Source organism: Protopterus annectens, chromosome 14.part0, assembly GCF_019279795.1.
Source record: "Protopterus annectens isolate FY-2018-M chromosome 14.part0, PAN1.0, whole genome shotgun sequence".
Taxonomy (NCBI): Eukaryota; Metazoa; Chordata; order Ceratodontiformes; family Protopteridae; genus Protopterus; species Protopterus annectens.
Window position 1 is genome coordinate 1,099,778,900 of NC_056748.1, and position 18,185 is coordinate 1,099,797,084.

Genomic DNA, 18,185 nt, shown 5'->3' on the forward strand with positions numbered 1-18,185 from the left:
TGAAGGGTGGATCATGCCTGCTCAACTTGGTTGACTTCTTTGAGTCAGTCACCAGAGCTGTGGATGAAGGCAAGGTGGTTCATACAGCCTACCTTGATCTGGCCAAGGCCTTTGATACCGTTCCCCACTCAGGAATTATAGAAAAACTCACTAAGCTAGGCATCAACCCCTGTATCACTAGGTGGGTTGCAAACTGGCTTACATATAGAACCTACAGTTTTAAAGTAGCTGATTCTAAGTCAGACTGCCGACTAGTCACAAGTGGAGTCCTATAGGGTTCGGTCCTGGGTCCTGTCCTGTTTGGTATCTACTTCTCTGAAGTCCAGGCCAACATAAAGGGACTCTGACTGACAAAGTTCGCAGATGATTGCAAGTTTGGAGTTATTATTTACTCCCCAAGTGATGTTGACATCCTACAGAATGGCCTCACTGAGACCAAGGACTGGTGTCAGAACCATGACCTTAAGCTCAATACCAAAAAATGTGTTGTCATCCCCTTTGGAAAAAAAAAAAAACGGTTCCCCATGAATTACCACATCAGTGGTAGTCCACTGAACACAGAAGGTGTTATAAGAGATCTGGGAACACATGTTGACAGCAACCTCTCTTTTGATCACCACATTGCCACTGTGGTCAGAAAGTCCTTCTATGTGGCACATCTCATTACTAAGGGTTTTGCATCCAGGAAGAAAGAGATCATTGTCTCCCTCTACTCTTCCCTCATTAGGCCGATCATCGAGTACAATACCCCATTTGGCATGTACCTCACTAAACACCTGTAATAACTGGAGAGGCCGCAAAAGTACCTCACAGAGAGGATCCTAGGCCTTAAACACTTGTCCTATATGGACAGACTCAAAAAACTCCAACTGTTCTCTGTCTCATATCGCCTACTTAGAGGCAATCTCTGCTTGACTTACAAAGCCATGTCTGACCCATCTCTGAGAAATGCTACATCTAAAGAAATCCCAATCCCTCCGCAACACACACTCCAGAGACCTCAACCTCATTACCACAATCAACAGAACATACTGGAGGGACAGGTTCATAACCCAGAGACTGCCCATGCTATGGAACAGAATTCCCATACATGTCAAGCAGAGCACCTCGTTGAACCTCTTCAAGAGAAATCTCAATGAGTGGATGGGAAATAGAAAATTCACCCTGGGGATAACTCCAGTGGCTCTACTCGACAGAGGCACTGGGAATTAAGATTGGGTGGCACGATGCCAGGGTAATCCTATGGCTAGGCTTATAAAGGCCCCAGGGCCATCAGCCTAGTACAGACCTATGAACCTATGAACAAGAAAAAATTATTTGCTTTTTTCATTCTTGCATAGGGGAATGGCTGGATTAAGGCTCTTGGTTTATCTAGTAACAAGTTTTAAGAGAAAGCAAATAACTAAAAAAGAACATTTAACATAATAAAACTCTCCTCTAGCAAATAAATACATAAATAGATATCTGTTTCTCATGTCTCCATGGAGACAATCTGATAAAATGGAATAAAAACAGAATTCTTCTTTCTTTTAATTGCTTTCTTTCAATGGCAGGGAGGTAATGTTTTCTGAAAGCATTCAAGTGTTTTCTTATTCTGGGAGAGAAATAAAGATAAGACAAAACCAGACAGAGATATAGTAGAAGCACAGGCTGTAAGATGCATCTTAGCATTGATAAGCATTCTTTTAGGTTAACTCAAATCTGCGAGTGTAGCTGTCAGTTTGGGACAATTGCTCCTATTAGAAAGGAAGGTAAAACTTCAACATTTGAAAATGTACATAGTTTTGCTTGTTAATATTAAGTTAATAGGTGTTTGGGGTGTATGGTGGTGTATTTGTTTTTTCTTTGAGGGCTTTCAATAAAACAGAAAAGTTTTGTAAGTTGTGACATAGGCTTAAATGGATATGACAAGAAACAACTGCATAAAAGGTCACCCTTCTAAACATTACTGTGTGCATGTAACACAAAAGCTGGAACTTGATACTTAAAAAAGCTGTTACAAATAAAACGTAGGAATAATAACTTTACAACACAATGGCCCTTTCAGTACTATCTTTAAATGTGAATGGTCTCACCCACACACACACACACACACACATATATATATATATATATATATATATATATATATATATATATATATATATAAAGAGTGGTGAACTATATTAAAAATGCAGAGTGCAAATAATTATGCTACAGGGGACACGTTTGGAAAGAAGTGAACATGTGAATTTGATGAAGAAACGTTTTCAGGACAGTTATTCAGAGGAATACCTGGGATAAAGGAAAGGATGAGGACTTATATTAATTGCAAGAGGGGCTCCAATAGTAATAGAAGAGGATAAAAAGGATAATAATGGTAGGTTTGTAGTACTAGGGGCTACTGTCAAGGGAGGAGGATTTCACTGACATGTATTTATATTCCACCTAACACTGCTATTATGGAGCTTAATAAAATTCTGGGAGAAATAATTAGCTTTCAGCAAAGAATATTACTTATAGGTGGGGCTGGAATTTGATTTACAGCAGTGAAGGTGGGTTTGGGGGCCCAAAAGGGAAAATATAACTGAGAGTAGATTTTTGAAGAAATTTATCAAAATATTTGGCATGGAAGATGTGAATTAAGTAGTAGGAGTTTGAACTGAATTTACATATCATTTCCTAAGATATAAAACTGGGCTAGGCTAGACTTTACATTTCACAGGAACATGTACATTTAATTGAAAGTTTTGATATGCACCCAATAATTATTTCAGATCATGCACCAATAATAACTAAAATAAAAACACATGGTAATGAAATAAAAACGAGACACTAGCACTTTCCCACCTATTTGTTGAAAAGAAAAGAATTTAAGGAATGGGTAGTGGAAATTATTTAGGAGTTATTAGGGAAGACAAACATTTCTGCTGAAACTTTTACTAGGGAGTGGGATAAAATTAAAGTGGAGTTCAAAAATAGGGTGGAAATAAAATAAAGAGAGAGATATGATTAAGAATAATTTAGAGGGACTGACAAATGTTAAAGTACAGGTCCACTCTCGTTAATCCGCCATAATTCGTTTTTTGAAAATTCGGCGGATTAACGAATGTGGCGGATTAACGGAAAAATACCTTTTGCTGGGGCGGAGTGTATATACCTTTACAATGTCATGGACAAAACAGCTATGCGCTACGCAGACATTAAACACAACACTGTATACTGTGTTGCAGTATTGTTTCTTGTAAAAAATAATTGTAGGCTTATACAGTGTACTAAACATGAAAAAAGAAGGCCAGCACCCTGGAAGCATGAAGATTTATTATAAGAACCAGACCAGTTTCAGCATATAGCTTTCATCAGTGATACATCATTTATACAGTGTACTGTACTGTAGTTTTAATAAACGTTACTTCATACTGTATGCATTAAGTACTTGTTGGCTTGTTGGCTTACTGTCTAAGCATATTAAAAAAGCCAGTTATTTTTGTCTGGCATAAGTTTTTCATGGCTCTTTCTTTCAACATCTTATCTATGTCCATCCCTTTGTCGATCTCATCCTCAGTAGTGTTGTTGCTGCTCTGAGAATATCTGAGCACCACTGTCAGTGCTTGCTGTGCCTCACGAAGTGATGGTGGTGGTGCAGGGTCCAGTTTTTCATACTCATCTTCATTGTCGGCCACTTCATCAGGGTTGTTAGCTTCATACATCACTGCTTGAACAATTTCTTCGTCTGACATTTCCTGTTCCATCGGTTCAGCAGCATCAATGTCTATATACTCAGCAGCTGACAAAAGACTGCCTGCAGCTGGAAGTTTCATGAGGATAGCCTGGATATCAGACGGCTGAGCTGACGTTGCAGCTGGCACACTTTCAGTCATATCATGGGTGTTTGTTGCCAGACTGCCTTTGTCAATCAATCCGGCATGTGCCCAGCAGTTCTGAATAACAAGTGGACTGACATTTTTCCATGCAGCCTGGATAAAACCGACAGCCTGTTTCAGGTTAACATCAGCATCAGAATCAGCATCCATCATCTGCACGATGTGCTGCAGCTGCAGCTTGCGATAATGATTTTTGAAGCACTTGATGATACCTGAATCAAGAGGCTGCAAATGGCTAGTGGTGTTTGGTGGAAGGAAACAGAATGTCACGTTGGATAGTTCCACATCTGCTGGATGACTAGATGCATTGTCCAACAGCAACAGCATATTCCGGTCTTGGCGTAGCATGTCTGCATTAAGTTTTGAAACAAAGTCTAGGAACAGAGAGGAATTTATCCACCCCTTTCTTGAGTGGACATAGTCGACGTAAAGCTGGATATTGAAATTCTGGAAGCACCGTAGCTGTTTAGATTTCCCAATCACCAACACCTTTCTCTTGTCGGTTCCAGTTGCATTGCAGCAAAACATCACTGTTACATGATCTTTATAGCGCTTTGTTCCACGCGTTGGTCCAGCTGACAAGGTTTTACCAGGTGGCGTTCAAAAGAAAAGAGCACTTTCATCGCAATTGTAGACATCATTTGCACTGTACTAGCTAATTATCTGATGAGTTTCGTAACGACCAACAGCTACAGTAACTGGGTCTACACCCTCACTTTCACCACAAATTACTTTCATGGAAATGCCATAACGTGCTTTGAACCGCTATAGCCAACCTGTTGAATAGGTAAAATCTGTGACGCCCATCTTACTGCCAAAATAACGTGCCTTTTTAGTCAATATAGCATCTGTAACCACAGCATGTTTGCCTCTCATTTGTGTAAACCACAAGAACAAGGCTTTTTCCATTTCAACATTTTCAGCATTTCTCATGCGCTTTGGTTCAGTTCTTGCACCACAAACAACTGAGTGTCCAACAGACCACTTGTTTTTCTGGCTCAGTATATCACCAATGGTGCGACGCGAAATCACGGTCTTCCATTCGCGGTTGAAGTGAGCAGCAATTTCCTCTTGACTTGCTCCTGGATTTTTGTCTTTATATAAACATATTTCTTGTTTTTGTGCAATTCCTAAATCGGTCTACTTACCTTTTGTAGCCATTGACTTGGATGTTACTTGATTAAAAAACAAATAATAGCCTGTAGATTTACCACATTTTTTTTCAGCCGTATAGCGGGTTGGCGGATTAATGAGTACTAAATCAATAGGTTGGGATCAAAATTGTTTTGGTGGATGGCGGTTAGCGAATTGGAGGATAAACAAGTTGTTTTACAATAAGATTGAATTAGTTCTGGGTACTTTTAGGTGGATTAACAAATTTGGCGGATTAACGACTGGCGGATTAATGTGAGTGCACCTGTATTGCAGAATAAGGTGAATCTCACAGAACACGAAGAGGAGCAATTGCAGAATTCTAAGCAAAAAATAAAGGACTACTTCAATAGTATGCATGAGTTTAGAAAGATTGCTGTTAAACAACTGTTATTTCATAATAATGCTGGGGCACAAAAACATTTAGTGCAACGACTCAGGCAACAGAAAGTAGGAAGGGTTGTCTCCAAGCCCTGAGAGCCTATAACAAGGAAGATAACAAGAGATCCTGTAGAGGTACTAGAAATATTTCTGAAATTGTATGAAAGTCTGTATAAAGTAGAACAATATGGAAATCAAGAAAAGGTACAAATGGAAATATTTATGGAAGAATTAAACATGCCAAGTTTAGGGGTAGATGAGGCTCAATTACTAATAAGAAGACAGGAGGAGATGATGAGATAAAAGTGGTGATGTATAACCAATCAACAGGAAAGTCCCCAGGAATAGATGGTATTCCTGTGGAAGTTTGGAAGCTAGGAGGGAAAAAACTGATAAAGATCTGGAAGGTTTTGCTTAACAATATTTTAAGAGGAGAAGTACCAACATTCTGGAAGAAAGTGGTAGCAGCTGTAATACCTAAAGAGGGCAAAGATCCATCAAATCCAGCTTCATACAGGCCCATTTCAATCCTAAACCATGATTATAAAGTGTTTATGTCTATAATGGCTAAAATAATAGCAAAGGTGATGTCAAAATTGATTGACCTAGATCAATGCGGTTTTGTGGAAAGGGGGGGGGGCAAACATTTGACAACATTAACAGAACATTGATGATCCAGAGGGAAGCAGAATGTCTTGATGCAGAGAAAGCATTTGACAAAGTAAGCTGAGATGTTATAAGCAGGGCAATGGAAGCATTTGCATTTCCTGAAAAAAATATAAAGTTGATTAGGAGGATATATAAGGGAGCAGAGGCGAAAATTAAAGTGAGTAAGGTCCTCTCTGATAATTTCTATTTGAGTAGAGGAACCAGGAAGGGGTGTCCTCTTTGCTCTTTGTTGTTTGCATTATATTTAGAACCATTAGCAAAGAAAATAAGGGGCTTAGAAATTCAAGGATATAATTGGTATGGCAGTCAAGAAAAGATGGCTTTATTGCAGATGATATTTTATACCTGACAAAACCAGAAAGGGACATTATAGTGTTGTGGATCATTTTGAGACTGTTTCATATCTTCTCAGGATACAAAATGAATGAAGCTAAAACAAAGGCAATAGCTGTAAATTATGTACCCACACACAAATTGGTCCAGCAATATCCATATTTATAGGGACATGATAAAATGAAGTATGGATCCATTGTGTCAGCTAAGGATATGTGGGAGGAGATTAAACAGAAGGTAATACAAAAACTGAAAAACTGGAAGCTTTTTATATGGATATGGATAGTAAGATACAAGCAGTTAAAATGTATTTAGTCCCTTTTAGTTTTATACACAGGTCAGGCATATTTTTATCAAATAGAGGATAAGATGTGGATAGCAATTAAAAAAGAGCTGAAGGATTTTATCTGGGAAGGGAAGATGCCAAGGGTCAATTGGGATAAGCTGATTTTTCCAATAGAACAAGGCGGACTAGGACTACTAGATTTGAAGTGGTATTTTAGAGCAACACAGTTAAGGCCCCTATACATAGCACAAGCAGAAATTTATAATTCAAAGTGGAAAGAGATGATAAAGAAACGGGGGAGAAGCTCAAGAAACAAGGAGAGACTGGGATTTTGGATCCAGGCCCTTAAGGTGAATGACAATAATCATACAAAATGTTATATTCATAAAGTAGCTGAAAGTATTTTAAGTACTAAGCCAGCACGGGAATGGAGAAAATAAATTTTGCAGATAGGGATGACTGCAGTTATGAATACAGACATTAGGCAAGACGGGGCTGAAATGTATTGGAGAAAACTGGCAAAGGATCCAAGGTATTGGGAGCAAATAACTAGAAAGGGAAAGGTAATAGAATGGGAAGACATCAAGAATGTATTTGGATTGCAGGTTAGAGATTGCCTTCCCTATCAAGGATTGATATCAGAGTATAGGCAAAGAGAAAGAAATAGGGGGCTCCTAAATGAAAGACCAACACTGGTAGAATTTTTAACAGAATGTAGAACAGAAGCTGCCATTATAAAAGGAATAATTAGTACAGCATGTAAAATATTGCATGACAACTATAAGAATAAATCAGAGGAGCTTAGAAAGGATTGAGAAGACAGACTGGATAAGCAATTCACAAAGAGACAATGGGGGAATATATGTATATCTTCCTAATATGCAACAAAGTCTAAAAGATTTATGATCTTTGATTGAAAGTGCTTACATAGGTGTTTTTATACTCCAAGTATCCTGCAAATAATTCTTCCTCAGGTAAACAGCAAATGGAGGTGTGATGGAGAAGAAAGAAGTAACTGGGAACATATTTTCTGAGAGTGTAATGAGTTGGCAGACTTTAAAGATTCCCTGCAGACTGTTTTCTTAGAGATACTAGGTGAGCAAACTGGTGTAACTAGGGAAATGATCTTTTTGAGTTATGATACAAAATTGGAATTGCCTAGACATAGTAAGGCCTTGCCAGTCTAATTATGGTGGCTGCTAAAAAAGCATTTACTAGAAAATGGAAATCAAAGTTTAAACCAGCTTTACTAGAAATAGTGAATATAGTAACAGAGATAAAGGAACTAGAATTGGGATCCTTAGAATAGGGAAGGAGCAAACTACATAAAAAATGGGAATTCTGGGAACATTATATGCAGAGGAGGAACAAGGTTTAAAAAGGGCAAGATATGAATGAGCTATGTAATACATAATTGACAATTACTGGATATATAATAAATGATGTATAATGTTTGCAACTACAGTTGTCTCAATGGGGTCTGTGATGCATAATGTTTGCAAATAAAATTGTATAAATGTGATCTGTTTTTCATTTATACAAATGTAAGAGTGCCTGTGTCATAAGCGATAATTTAATAAATATGTTTTCTTTCTTTAAAAAAAATCTATAGAAAGTTAAACATGCTGCAAGACAGATTCAGCAATTCAACACCTGGTTTCACACAACGGCTTTTCAGGAAGAATATGGTGAAGCAAAAAAAAAGTTAAAGTTCAACATTATTTTGAAAGAGCTTGTAGAACTGAGACCAAGAAAAAGGTCTATCATAACGAAGCAGAATCATTATAGCCAATTAGTCTTAATAATTCTGAAAGCCTATTAAAATCCTGTAAATGGAATTGGAAGTCCTTGCTTTGAGTGACAGTCCTTCTGGAATTCTAAATTTCTAATTGCTGTATGTATATTTTTCATACTCACGGTGGCACCAGAGGAAAGAAGCCTTTTCTAATTAAATTGCTCAAATTTTATGTAAGGCAAATAGACTTAGCAGCTGTGCAGAATTATTGAATATTATCCATAAAATGTGATAAAGCAAAAAGTTAGAGTTTGACAGCATATTGAAAGAGTTTACAGAACAGAAATAAAGAAATATGTCTTTATATTAGTCATAAAATGTGATGAAGCAAAAAAAAAAATGTGAATGATATTTTGAAAGACAGTGAAGAACAGAAAAGAATAAGTTTCATTTCAACATTTTGAAGCACTTTACTGAACAGAAAGCAAGAAAGACTTCTACTGGTAAGTATATCATTGACTGTCCTGCAGGCATTAGCATTCTTCAAGAAAGCTTATCTCTGACTAACAAATGGTGCCAAAGCCATGGTCTTAAACTCAATGCTAAAAAATGCAAAATTGCAGTCAACCATCCCGCCTAATTACCATATTGATAATATGCTCCTAAGAGTCGACCCAGTGGTCATGGATTTGGATAAGCACATAGACTGTAGCCTTACATTTGACCACCGTGTGGCCATAGTGGTGAGCAAATCCTTTTATGTTGCATAACTTATAAGTAAGGGCATGGCATCTAGGTCCAAAAAAGTCATTGTCCCACTGTATTCTGCCCTTATCAGACCAATCACAGAGTACAATGCTTCGTTTGATATGTACCTGGCCAGGCATATGCAGCAACTAGAGCGACCTCAGAGCTTCCTTACAAAAAGAACACAAAACATAACACAGAGTGCCTTAAAGCACGTTCCCTCTACTCAGTTTCCTATAGATTGTTGCGAGGCCTGGCTTACATGGCTTCTGCAAATCCCATACGTATGAATTAGAAATACAAGGTCTAAGGACCTGAATGTTGTCTGTGACTTAAACAGAACATGCTAGAGACAGAGATAAGTATCCCATAGACTGCCCTTCCTATGGAATAGACTTCCCATCCATGTGAAGCTGGGTTTGTTTATTATAAAATTTAAGAGCAACCCAGAACAGTGAATGAGGAATAGGACATTTACACCAGGCCAGGCACCCATGTCCCTTATGAACAGAGGTAACTTATAAACGCCTGGCCTTCAATGTTTGGATACAGGACATCATTATTCTTTTGGGATAACTTGGCTAGGCTTAGAAAGGCCCCCTGGGTCATTAGCCTAGTAACAATCTATGAATCTATACAAGCTAACGTAATAAAATGTATTCCTAATACTTTTTAATCCACAAAATATGATGAGACAAAGAACTGAGACACTGGCAACATTTGGAAGTTTTGCAGAACAGAAAGGAAGAAAGATTCCTTATTAGTATGTACAATTTTGTGTGTAATGTACTTTTAATATCCCATGGCTCGGACTGTGTAAGTCTGGATATAACACAGTGACTGATAGCCATTAATGATCTTTCATCGTATCCAAGTGAGGTGTGATTGGTGTAATGCAAATTAAATGTTGCTAATGAAGAAATGGGTCTATATTAATTCCGTGAAAGACGTATTCCTCGAATACATCTTCAGTGAACACAAGCTGCCGAAATTCACTTCAGCAAACTGCAGAATTTTTCCCACGGTTCGCAAACACTTGGCCCACCAACCATCCAGAACACACAACGGACTAAATCAAATCCACCCAAGTGGGGGGCTGCACCCCCACACCCCTCAATGTAGGGGGACCCCTTACTATATATACCAACTCCAAGATCACACTACAGTGGGGAAAAGGGCAAAGTTGAGGTGACGGCCAAGTGTTTGCAAACTGTGGGAAAAATTCCCTGGTTCGCTGAAGTAAATTTCTGTGGCTGGTGTTCGCTAAAGATGTATTTGATGACTACATCTTTTGCAGAACTAATACAGACCTGAAGAAACATTTGTACCAGAGCATTTATAATTTTATATACATATATATATATATATATATATATATATATATATATATATATATTCTTCTGACCATTTATAGAACAAGTGCCCAACCCTTCCACTCCAAACATAGCCCTCAAAGAACCCTAACTCTAACCCTAAAACAGCCTGGTGAATTCCAGCTTATTCATCACCTGTCATACCAATCAAGGCAAGTAGGTAAGGTAGTAGGTCTAAGAAACCTAATCAATCCTTAGGAATCAACCTACCAGCTCTTTGGGAGACCATACCCTGATTAGAGACAGTGGAACCTTCTGTTCCTGTACCTCCCTGTACTAGTTGACCTGAATATACCCAGCTGGACGCCTAAGAAACCTAATCAATCCTTAGGAATTAACCTACCAGCTCCTTGGGAGACCATACCCTGATTAGAGACAGTGGAACCTTCTGTTCCTGTACCTCCCTGTACTAGTTGACTTGAATATACCCAGCTGGACACCTAAGAAACCTAATCAATCCTTAGGAATTAACCTACGGGCTCCTTGGGAGACCATACCCTGATTAGAGACAGTGGAAGTATGTCTTGCTATAGCTTCTAGACAATCTGTATTAAGATTAAAGTGATATAGATATTGCTAGGTAGGCAAGCCTCACAGTTAGGTTAGCCAGCAGCCAACTCCCTCCCCCACTCTTTTTTCTCTCTAAACTAAATGTACCTTTGGCCCATACCTTCTCTATACAGAAGTAGTCTTATCCTCCTCCCCCCTCCCTCCCTGGCCTGACACACTTTTAGGAGCCCTATTTAACTGTAGTTAAGAGACTAACCACTAGGTGGCGCCTCTATATTAGCTTCTGTATATATATCTTTTCTTACTTGCTCTTCCTTATCTTCCTAACTCCCTTTCCAATTCTCTTCGGACTGACTATTTTTATTTTATCTCCCCTTGAACTATTATATCTTTAATTCACTCTCCACTCCCCATACACACATACTCCTGCCAGCATCTCAACATTTCTCCATAATCTATTACTCGCAGACTTACCTGCATATTTTCATTCCTTACTGATTGTCACCCTGACAAGCCACTCTTGTGTCTCTACCCACTCCGTTCGCCCTCTGGGCTCACTCCGCTCCCCTACCCTGCCCCCATTTCCCACCCACCCCCAGTACTCCTACATTTATTCCCCTATAGCCACACCCACATCTCACTCACACCAATCACACTATCAAAACAATTATCACCCCTCACCACTATTATCTTAACACACCCTTGTGATTTTTTTTACCTCAACTCTTAACCCCTCTTTTGTCAACCCCCTACCTATCTAATTACTCTCCTACCAGCTTACAATACTTTACTATCCTTTCATATCACACTTCTGTAAAGTACACAATGTCTACATCAACACTCACACACCCACTACAAATCTTCCTCTTACTCTTTCTCTTACCTACACTAATTTCTGCCTATCTCCTAACCTCTTACGAACAACCTTTATAGTCTACACTTCTCTTCCCCTCTAAACAAACCTCCACCCCACCATTAATTAGTCACCAAACATTTCTTAACTTCATATCCAAACCAAGCTACCTACTTGCCAAATATCATAGACTATCTCATATAAAGTATACCAACCAAAATGCTAGAAAAGCAATTGACTTCTTCTATAAGCCTCTCCACCCTAAACACATAATACTCCAACACCTGTTACTAGATGGGGACATTCACCCAAACCCAGGCCCAAACTATGCCCTAAACACTCCAAACTGCAATCCAAACAAAACTAATACCCCTACCACCAAACCACCTAACTCACTATCTATAGCTCACCTCAATATTCGCAGCATTAGCAATAAAATTGCTCAACTTCATGCCCTTTTAGATGTCCACTTATTTGATATCTTATGCTTATCCAAAACTTGGCTAAAACCTACTGTTAAGGACAATTAAATCACCCCACCAGGTTACAGTATAACAAGACTTGACCGCACAGCCAAAAAAGGAGGAGGGGTAGCTATCCTCTATAAAACAGAGCTACAGGTTACTACTCTAAACCTGAACCCACCATCAGACAATAGTGCTGAAATACTTATCACCAAACTGCTAATCAACTCTTATAAGACCATAAACATTATCTGTATATACCTTCCCCCTGGCAATAATATTAGTACACTTGAAAATATCCTTAACTGGCTTTCCACCAATCTGCCACAAGAAACCTTAGTCCTAGGAGACTTCAATATAGACTGGATGACCTGCTGTAATATACACCCTACCACCCATATTAACCTTTATGGCTTCACACAAACTATTAACGCCCCACCAGAACTAATAGAACCAACAACAAAGAAAGTACCTTGGACTGGATACTTACTAATAATCCTCATCAAATGTACAAATCAGGGACCCTCCCAGATGACCTCAGTGACCATTCACTAACCTATATTATCAGACATAAGACCAACCTAACTCTCCCTCTCTCCTACTGAACTATACGCACCAAAAAGCATTTTAACCCAGAACTTTTCCAAACTGAACTTAAACAATGTAATTGGTCACCATTAAAATATCTTCCACTCAGTGAAGCTGTAGAATACTTTAACACTACATTCCTAACAATCCTGAATCATTACGTCCCATCACGCTCAGTTAGAAATAAAACTAAACCAGCACCTTGGCTCACCAATAATACTAGGCAAAAAATCCTTCTTAGAAATAAATCCTGGGCAAAATGGCGTGCTACTAAAAGTCCTTCAGACCACCAAACCTTTAAATATCATAGAAATAATACCAAAAAAGCCATTCTATCAGACAAAAAGAACTTCTTCCTTCAAACACAGCAAACCTACCACAACACACCTCAAAAAATTTGGACCAGCATTAACAAACTCCTTCACCCAGGTCAATCAATCACTCCCAACCCACTTGGCTCTAACCCTGACAACCCCTTACAAATGGCTAATGCCTTTAATTCTTTTTTCACTGATGCTATCAAAAATCTTGCTAGCCATCTTTCTCCCGATACCTCAAATCTTCCTACTTCAACCACTATCCCACCTCCTCCATTTTATTTTCAACCAGTGTCTACTTCCTTTATTTGTTCCCTTCTCCTAGAATTAAAACCTACCACCCACTCAGCTGGCCAACTCCCTGCTGAATTCTTGCAAAAAGGAGCTAAAGCCATTGCTTTCCCCATTTCTATACTGATCAATAGAGCCATAAATGAAGGAACTATCCCATCTATATGGAAAATTTCCCATATCATTCCACTACATAAAGGGGGACACTCCAATGACTATTCTAAATTCCGCCCAATAGCTCTGCTATCTCCCCTTGCAAAAATAATGGAAAAATGTATCTATAAGCAACTACTCTCACACCTTCTCAACTATGACTTACTTGCCAACTGCCAACATGGTTTCAGACCTTTCCACAGTACCACCACTGCCCTGCTATCCTTCTCAGACACCATCAACAATAACCGTAACAATAATATTCTTTCCTCAGCAGTCTTCATTGACTTATCGTAAGCCTTCGACATGGTTAATCACCAACTTCTCCTGCACATACTGAAATCCCTTTCACTTGATTCCCTAACCATGAATTGCTTTAAATCTTATATTGAAAACCACCAGCAGGCTGTATTGTGGCAAAATAAACTGTCTGATAATCTACCCATCTCCCTCGGTGTTCCTCAGGGATCCATTCTAAGTCCACTCCTTTTCTTCATTTATATTAATGACCTACAAGCAGCAATACCACACACCACCTGCATTCAATATGCAGATGACTCTACCATTATCTGTACAGGCTCCTCTGAAACTGAACTTAAAACTCTAACCCAAAAAGCTTTCAATACTGTAGAACAATGGTTCTTAAAGTGCTGCCTCCTTCTTAACCCCCAAAAAACTAAACTCTTACTTTTCACACCAACCCGAAAATCCACTCCCATACATCTCACACTTATATCAAATGACGGCACCATCATTTGTCCTGACCTAACCACTAAACTCTTAGGAATAACAATTGACAACAACCTCAACTTTGATACACATATAAACAACACAATAAAATCAGTGAACGAAAAACTAGGATCCCTTTACAGAATTAAGCCCTTTCTTACTCCAGTAGCTAGGACTGTTACAGCCAGAACCCACTTAATCTCAACTCTATTCTATGCCTCCCCCATATATACTAACCTTTCTAAAAACAACCTTAACAAACTGGCCACATCCTATAATAATATTGCTAGATTTGCCACAGGCTCCCCTTTCAAAACTCATCACTGCCTGAATCTAAAACAACTAGACTGGTTAGAATTTCACAATCAGCTTAAATGTCTACAGCTCCCCATAGTTCACAAGGCCCTGTATAAACCCACCCACACCCCGATACTCTCTACTTTCATTACTCCTTATAATAATAATAAAAAGAACCTACGCTCCTCAGATAAACTACTTATTAATACTTCAAGATCCATTCACTCAGCAGGCGACTCCCTATACTCTAACTCTGTAGGAAAGCTATGGAATGTACTACCCACTGAACTAACATCACAAAGTTCTCTTTCACTCTAAAAAGAATCTAAAGCTATTCCTAAAGAAACACTGGCTATGCTCCTGTACTAAGCCTGACTAACCTCTGTCCTTCTGAACTGCAACTACTCCTTACTCTATAATTTTTTTTCCTAAACAAACATAATACCATGTTATCACAAAGAATATGTACGTTTACATGGATATTGTATCTTATGTACAATACCCTTGATTCCTACTGCAAATTCTATTGCTGCTAAGACTAATTATTTAAAAAAAAAAAAAAAAAAAAAATTATTTTGTAACAACTGCTTTTTTATGTAATAACTTTTTTACTTTTTGCACATTTTATCAGCTACTATTTTTATCTGTTATTACTCTTAAAGTATGTATGTATTATTATTATTTCTATTTTTTATTTTTGGAGCTTTTCTCCCCCGGCCTCTACTGAAAATGGACATGCATCCAGCTAGACTAGCCCGGTCAACAAATGTAAAATAAATAAAATAAATAAAGGTTAGTAGGCCCATTTCTGCAACCACCTAGCAGAAAATTTAAGTGCAGGTGAATTTGGAAAAGTAAATCAAGGCAGGAAAGTTACCAGGCCTATTTCATTTACCACCTAGAACAGAGTTTTAGAGATCACCATTTGGCTGGGTGCCAAAGAAACAGCCTGAAACATTACAACCTATTTAGGACCTGTCCTACTCAGAAGAAGAGTCAGTGATTGACTACATAGCTAGGAAGAAAAATCAGTGTACTACTCATCTGCTGACAAGGAAGTTAAGAAAGTGCGAAAGAAGGAGAAGGTGACTTAGTCAACACTTAGACTGTTGCCAATTCAATGTGAAGACCAGGGGTGTTTGGACTTAGTGTTTTAAGGTCAGCAGTACATGTATAGAGGTATGCCTACTGGCTGTTCCATCATCTGTGTAATATTTGAAAAGTTTAGTGCCTTTTTACACTGGATAACAGTGAAGAAATCAGGTGAAGACAGCGGTATGTTATTTGGCTGACTTCCTCTTCTGGGGAGAGGAACATGCAGGAATGTCAGCAGATGGTGGATACGTTTACCCAGGTGTGTAAGGGTCCCATTAACAGATGAAAAGACTGAAGGTCCTACTCCTAGACTTTAATGTTTAGGCATTGAAATAATTAGTCCAAAGGATTCTATGTAGACAGTCAAAAGGCAAAGTTCATAAACGGTACAAGGTTTTGAGCCAGGTGTTGGTGTAACAGAAAGTGACACTAAAAAAGTTTCAGGAATCAACAGGCTTACTAAATTTCATAGGCAAGGCCATCCCAGTGGGCAGATTTTTCATATGACATTGTCTGCAGGAAACCACATCACAAGATTTGGGTTCCTACAGACACGAGGAATGGTTTGAATGTATGGTCCAGGTTCCTACAGGACTTTAGTGCGCTGCCTATATGACAAGAGTACAACAAGCAGGAACCACTGGAGATTTTTCAGATGAGGTTGAAGGCAGTGGTTTTGAGTGTCTCTTTTGTGGGGCATTTGTTCATGCAGGCATGGCCACTGGATGTAAAGAACAAGGAAGTATCCATTATTGACGGAAAGATCTTCCCAGTGGATCTGGCTTTAGAATTGCGGAGTGAGCAGATGACAAATATGATAATGTGATTTAGACTGGACACTAATACCACTGTATATATGCTGGATAACCCCATAGGTAGTAAAGGTGATGTGTGCAGTTTTGATGAGACCCTTTTTCTCTTAGATGCTTAACTTTGAATGTGGCAACTAAAGCTCAGTAGGTGCCAGGTTTACAAAACTCATTTATACATTCAAATCCTCATTGACAACTGGTCCATTTCAAGAGGCTGGTACCAAACACAATACCAGTGCCGGAGCACTTAGGCTAAATACTGGTCCATATGGGTGAGCAAGCATGATGGCTAATGTGCCTGCGAATGGTGTGTTGTGATCAGTGTACTACCCTGATAAACTAACTGAATAAATAAGTAAATTAAAAATAATAATTAATTCTCCATTTCACAAACAAGGATAACTGTGACAGGGAAATAAAGCATCTTTTAAAATTAAAATCTCAGAAGGGTGAAACTCTACATGCCCCATACCAAGAGAACAGATTAGGGTCTACATCATGATAATCGGAGATTGGCATAGCTAAAAGTTTCACAAAACTATGGGCTTAGGGATTTGGTAAGGTCATTATGATGGACGAGACACACCCCAGGAAGAGGGAATAGGAGGAATCACACAAGGCCCTGGGTACTGCAATCTTTGAGGGATGTCATCTCCAAACATCTATGTAAGTAAATTTGAGGTGTCATTATTCAGAGCTTGCTTTTTCACAGCCTTTTTATGAGCATTAGATGGTCAAAAAAAAGAAGTTAACCAATATTGCTACTATGGGGAAAATATTTGTGTGTGCAAATGTCCAAGACAGAGTAATAAGGGAAGTATCAATTATAGGCATGGCTTCATCCTCTTCCAGGGTAACACTGAGACTTTACAGAAGTACTGCGCATGTATCAGGGGCAGAGTGGCATGCATCTAGGCCCAATCATATTGTGTATGTATCAGGGGCAGTGTGGAATGCAGCTAGGCCCAGTCGTACTGTGTATGTATCAGGGGCAGTGTGGCATGCAGCTAGGCCCAGTCATACTGCGTATGTATCAGGGGCAGTGTGGCATGCAGCTAGGCCCAGTCGTACTGTATATATATCAGGGGCAGCTTGGCATGCAGCTAGGCCCAGTCATAGTATCAGGGGCAGTGTGGCATGCAGCTAGGCCTAGTCATACTATGTATATATCAGGGGAAGCATGGCATGCAGCTAGACCCAGACATACCGTGTATGTATCAGGGGTGGTGTGGCATACAGCTAAGCCCAGTCATAATGTGTATTATCAGGGTCAGCATAGCATGCAGCTAGGCCCAATCATACTGTGTATGTATCAGTGGCAGCGTGACATGCAGCTAGGCCCAGTCATACTATGTATGTATCAGTGGCAGCGTGACATGCAGCTAGGCCCAGTCATACTGCTCATGTATTAGGGGCAGCATGGCATGTAGCTAGGCCCAGTCATACTGTGTATGTGTCAGGGGCAGCATGGCATGCAGTTAGGCCCAGTGTTTGCAATTAACAATGGGAACCAGTTACACTATATCAGGTGAGGACT

General features: G+C 39.1%; 1 protein-coding gene across 1 annotated transcript in view; it reads right to left on the reverse strand.

Annotated features, from left to right (window-relative positions):
* Positions 1-3,431: 3,431 nt before the first annotated feature.
* The window catches only part of LOC122788766 (major centromere autoantigen B-like), a 39,906-nt gene continuing 25,152 nt past the window's right edge, over positions 3,432-18,185 (reverse strand). Inside the window, 2 exon segments of the mRNA XM_044055660.1 lie at positions 3,432-4,438; positions 4,580-4,957. Coding sequence (XP_043911595.1) covers positions 3,432-4,438; positions 4,580-4,957 — 1,385 coding nt within the window.